This window comes from Meles meles, chromosome 18 (genome assembly GCF_922984935.1).
Source record: "Meles meles chromosome 18, mMelMel3.1 paternal haplotype, whole genome shotgun sequence".
Classification (NCBI taxonomy): domain Eukaryota; kingdom Metazoa; phylum Chordata; class Mammalia; order Carnivora; family Mustelidae; genus Meles; species Meles meles.
Window position 1 is genome coordinate 26,559,657 of NC_060083.1, and position 6,031 is coordinate 26,565,687.

The 6,031-nt window shown below is 41.7% G+C and overlaps 1 protein-coding gene across 1 annotated transcript; it reads right to left on the minus strand.

The window, feature by feature from the left end:
- Positions 1–4,726: 4,726 nt before the first annotated feature.
- On the minus strand, positions 4,727–5,686 carry LOC123929851 (olfactory receptor 3A1). The gene has a single exon (XM_045985948.1). The coding sequence runs from the start codon at positions 5,672–5,674 to the stop codon at positions 4,727–4,729; it is 948 nt and encodes a 315-aa protein (XP_045841904.1). The 5' UTR covers positions 5,675–5,686.
- Between the last annotated feature and the right edge of the window lie 345 nt (positions 5,687–6,031).

A 6,031-nucleotide genomic window follows, 5' to 3' on the forward strand; every position in this document is an offset into this window, starting at 1 on the left:
CCAAGGCCAAATGGGGCTGAAGCTGAGTCCACACAGGGACCAAGCTGCTTCTAGGTCTGTAACCAGACTACTGTTGGCACACTGCCACCTGGGGACAGGTCCTCCTTCTCAAAACAGCCCTCCCCATTCTTGGGTTCCACCAGGGTCTCACAGTCTCCTATCTAGAACCCCAAACTCCCACAGCAGCATTTCTTGTCCAAAATATTGTCACTGTAGGGAGAATGTGAGTGGGGGACCTCCTCTTCTGCCATTTCGCTTGCTGCTATTTTGTGTGTGTGTGTGTGTGTGTGTGTGTGTGTGTGTGTGTGTGTGTGTGTGTATCATATGTACTGTACAAAAAGCTTACATTTTATAAGATTGGGGCAACTTTTATCAGCTGGGGGAAAAGTTAGAATATATGCAAAAATAAATTCTTTGTATTTTAAATATGTGACAAATATAAATGTAAATATACTAGAAAAAAATCACTGACAAATACAACATTTAGATAGAAAAGTCATTTTTTTCCAAGCATGACAAAGCGAAGAAGATAAACTTCATAAAAATGGCAAACTTCATTTGGGTAGGAGAAGCCTAAGCAACATAGAAGACAAGTGGGAAATTGGGAATGTATTTGCAACATAGACGGCAAGGAGATACTACCCTAAAACTGAAGTGTTTCCACCAATTGTTAATATAAACTATCTCCAAGGTGCAAAAACATGAACTGGTAATTTTGAAAGCATAAATACAAATAAGTAATAAACACATAAAAATCAATTGAGGGCACCTGGGTGGCTCAGTTGGTTAAGTGTCTGCCTTTGGCTGGGGTCATGATCCAGGGTCCTGGGATTGAGTCCCACATCGGGCTCCCTGCTTAGTGGGAAGCCTGCTTCTCCCTATGCCTGCCGCTCCCCCTGCTTGTGCTCTGTCTCTCTCAAGTAAATACATTCAATCTTTAAAAAAAAAATCAATTGAATCATTCTCATAAACAAAGAAATTCAAATATAATTTGAATTTAAATATATTTAAATATATAGTTAAATAATTAATATATATATTTAAATATATGATTAAATATAATGCAATATTTGATCGAATTATCAAAGATTAAAAATTCTATATATAGGGCGCCTGGGTGGCTCAGTGGGTTAAGCCGCTGCCTTCGGCTCAGGTCATGATCTCAGGGTCCTGGGATCGAGTCCCGCATCGGGCTCTCTGCTCAGCGGCGAGCCTGCTTCCCTCTCTCTCTCTCTGCCTGCCTCTCTGCTTGTGATCTCTCTCTGTCAAATAAATAAATAAAATCTTTAAAAAAAAAAAATTCTATATATAACAACCAGTTACAGCAGGTGAGGTAAGTAGCATTCTCACAAACTGCCAATCAAGATGTAAAATGATTTTTGGCAAATAGGCAGAATATTTACCAGTTTTTAACTTTTTAACTTTGCACTTCCATGTAAATGGATACACACATATACATACCCAACTTTTATGAATTTAACCAGTGAAATAATTTCATTATATGGAAACATATACAAATTTCTGTTTATTTACAATAAACTATTATTATTACATATATAAATTTATATATGTTTACCCCAGTATTATTAGCAATTGTGAAAAGATAGAAAGAAATAAAATCAATAGGGATTTATTAAACAGAGTATAGTTAACACATAAAGTGGAATATTATGCAGCCTTTAAAATGGATAAAATTGATTTGCAGGTTGATATGTGAAAAATCATAACATATAATGCAGAGAGGGGAACAGCACATTGCAAAGCAGTCCAGCGTTTCCACTTGCACGTGTGTGTGTTCATTTGTGTGGAAAGCTAAACACCACCTACTACCACTAGTTCTTGTTTTAAAAAATTGGATTACTGAGGGAATGGTACGGAAGAGTGACAATGACATTCTGTATTGTCTGAACTTTTACAACATGATGTATTACATGTATGATAAACTTTTAAAGTAGCAAAAGATTGGAATAAAAAAAACTAGGTAAATTCCAAAGGGAAGGTGAACTCCCAAATTTTTAAAGAAACCCTATGATCCTGGAGAGTAGACAAAGGGCCAGAAATCAGTGTCTTGGGTCATCATTTATGATGCTGAAACAGTTGATCCATTTTATCCCAGTGATTACACTTGAAATCAACCCTTGAGGCTTGAGATGAGTGTTCATATTGAAGAAAGGCCAGAGGCCCAGGGATTTTTGGAAGCAAATAAGCTCCCTTTTGCAGCAGTGCTAGATGCCGGTGGGTAGAAAAAGTGGTGGTGAAAGGCGTGGTAACTCTTCAGGTAAACAGGGTGAGACAGACTATTCATTCTGGCTAGCAAAAGCAGAGGCATTACAAGTGGAAGAATGTTGATGGTTACCTCGTGCCTCTGTCAAGTAGTCCCAGACAAGGTAAAGAACTTACCCAAGGTCAAGAAAGTTGCCCAGGAGTGGAGGTGATGAAGTCAAGACCATGTTATAGACCTTCCTCAACAGTTTTCTTGACCCTTCCAGGAAGCTCATTGTTTGTGTCCCTGAAGTTTATTTGGTGGCTAAGAAAGAATCAGGAAAGAGCTATCCTTTCCCCCATGTCTTTTGATAGTCTTGGCAGGCATGTCTCAAAAAGCAGAGAGTAAGTTGATAAGTTGGATGGTTAGAAACAAATTCTGATGACATTTTAGAGATGCAAGTAGATAAAACACCCAGCACTCCCTTTCACTCTTTTGCCATCTGGTAGGGCTCCTTAATATTCTAGGAGCACTTTCTGTTCAGAAAAATGGAAAGTGAGTCCCTGAATAATTTTTAGCACTTTCAGTGAAACTTAAATTTTTTTTAAAGATTTATTTATTTATTTATTTATTTGACGGAGAGAGAGCTCACAAGTAGGCAGAGAGGCAGGCAGAGAGAGAGAGAGGAGGAAGCAAGCTCCCTGCTGAACCGAGAGCCCGATTTAGGGCTTGATCCCAGGACCCTAGAATCATGACCTGAGCCGAAGGCAGAGGCTTAACCCACTGAGCCACCCAGACACCCCCAATTTTTTTTATCCTCCGTGGAGAGGATAGGCTACAATGATGATGTCAGGGTTGTATAAATGTGTTATTGCTGGACATACAGAACAAGAAGCTGCCCTGTACAGAAGCCCACATCTTTCATCCCTGACTCGCTGATTTTTTTTTTAAAGATTCCATTCATTTGACAGAAGGAGATCACAAGCAGGCACACAGGCAGGCAGAGAGAGAGAGAGAGGGAAGCAGGCTCCCCGCTGAGCAGAGAGCCTGATGCGGGACTCGATCCCAGGACCCCGAGACCATGACCCGAGCCAAAGGCAGTGGCTTAACCCACTGATCCACCCAGGCACCCCCTGACTCACTGATTTTATTGTCCCCTTCATTCCTCTCACCTTTTAACTGTCTCAAGGCATCTTATTTATCCTACTTCTCTCTCTTTCTCATATCCACTCTCTCTGTACCCCACTGGGTCCTCTCCAGTGCCTCGATCCTTTCTTCTCAGACCATTTGCTTGCAATTCTCTCCTATTTCTCCCCAGTTCCTATCTTTCTTCTTCATTTCCCCACAAACTCTCCACCTCCATTCTTGTTCTGCTTCCCTCCCTCATGTCCTTTCTCTTCATCTTCATCTTCCCTGATCCTTTCAAACCTCTCAATGCATGAAAACTCATGTAGAAGCCATGCCACAGGGGCAGCACAAGGGATGTTTAAGAGAAACAAATTAGGAAACATCAGTGGCATGGTAGAGATGCCCAGAATGGTTAATTCTTCTCAAAGAGAGGCTAGAAGGAAAATACAGCCAAATACAGACTGGACAAAAGCCTGGGGAGCACCATGCAACATGAGAGAATATTCTAGACTGTTCTTCTACTGAGAAAGGAAATTTTAGGGGAGAGATCACCATATCTTTATTTACAGATATGGATTATCTCAGCTGGAAGGTTTGGGGACTGAAAGTGAGGCGTTAGAGAGGAAGTTCATATTGAGTAGTTTGGCAGTTTTTCATGTTTAAATAATATTTACATTACAACAGATGATCTTTTCAAAAGATTTGAAGTACATCAGGAAAGTTAGATGGGGAACATTCATTTTATAAGATTTATTGTATGTGTTAACTGAGTTTTAAAAATTTGCACACAGGGATGATGTTCTTCAGAGTTACTGGACAACACATAACAACAATTATGACTTCTCCTCTGTTCCCTCTATATCCCCTGTTACCTTCGTGTGATTAGAAAAGATAGAGGTGGGTTTTGTTGTTGTTGTTGTTGTTTTGCTTTGTAGGAACCTGATGGGAAAAATAAAATGATTCCGATCTCTAGGCCCATGTTTTATAACCAGACCACCCCTACCTGAACTTGAGGGAATCATATGACCTACTAGTGGGAGGGGTAGGGAAGACTTTTATTGGATATTTTTGGGAGCCCAGACTATAACCTTCCTGTGGGATATGAAGCTGTAATAGTCAAAGCTCTGAGGTTCCACTTCTACACAGAAAAGGTAGCATGTGGCAACTGAAGATGTAATTTGTCAGAGGGGCTGCCCTTAGCAGAGCTTAACACACCTACTGTCTATAACTGGGGCATGGTCTCAGTTAACTATTATCCCTAACAAAAAACCTCATGTTTTGCTGGGAGGCAGAAGCAATTAAGGACCATTTGTCTTAGTTACTGGCTTTAGAGTATTTCTCTTTCAGTTCAGAAAGAGAAAATGAGAGAGTGACATTCCAGAACTCAAGACCTTGTCAAGCTAGTGACGATGTCCCCTTGAGCACCCGCCAGAGGGCACCCTGTACATCAGGGTTCCTGAGGCTGTAGATGATTGGATTCAGCATAGGGTTGATAACAGTGTTGAAGACCCCAACTCCTTTATCCTTGTCTGAAAGCTTGGCTGAACCCAGTCGCATGTAATTAAATATACCTGAACCATAGAATATGGCAACCACAGTGAGATGAGAGCCACATGTGGAGAAGGCTTTCTTCCTGCCCTCAGTAGAGCGGATTCGTAGGACTGCAGCTGCCACATGGGCATAGGAGGTGATGATGAGAGCCAAGGGGGTACCTGCCATTATGAAACCCACAGCAAAGAGCAGCAGCTTGTTGAGTTGGGTGCTGGAGCAGGAGAGCTGAAAGAGCTGTGGGAGGTCACAATAGAAGTGATTGATCACATTGGGACCACAGAAGTTGAGTGTGGCTATGGCTACTGTGTGGGTCAGTGCATTGGTGAAAGCTAAAGCCCAGGACACAGCTACCAATATCCTCTGGACTGTCTGGCTCATTCGGGTGCTGTAGGTAAGGGGCTGGCAGATGGCCAGGAATCGGTCATAGGCCATGGCTGTCAGCAGGAAGCAGTCTACCCCAACCAAGAGATGGAAGAAGAAAAGCTGTGTGAGGCAGGCTCCATAGGGAATTGTACGCTTGTTGGATAGGAGACGAGCCAACATCGAGGGAACAGTGACGGTGATGCACCCAACATCCAGCACTGATAGGTTCCCCAGGAAGAAGTACATGGGAGTGTGGAGTTTAGGCTCTATGAAGATGGCAGCCAGGATGCTGAGGTTGCCCCCGACTGTGACCAGGTAGGCAAAGAAGAAGACTACAAAGACAACTGGTCGTAGCCCTGGTGTCTCCACCAAGCCCAGCAGGATGAACTCAGTAATGGCTGTTCTATTGGCCCTAAGTTTTGACTGCATTAGTTCCTGTAAGGAAACATCCAAGGAGAAGAAGAATCATTCTTCTCAATATATTGATTCAAAACAAACAAACAAATGAAAAACAAACAAACAAACAAAAAAACCCAGACTCTGTAGGGCAGCAAAATTTTCCATCCCAAATGGCATGTAGAATATTTTAGGCTGATTACTTTTAAAAACAGAAGTGTCAGGAAGAACCTTTGCCTTCCTCCCATATAACTTAAAGAATTTAGATAAAGGACTTGCTTCAAGAAGGGAGCTATCACCATTGATACAGTATCACTATGTATGGTAGACAGGGAGCATTATAGTGGCTTTCAGTCCACCATGGAATTAATTTGACAGAATAAAGTAAGG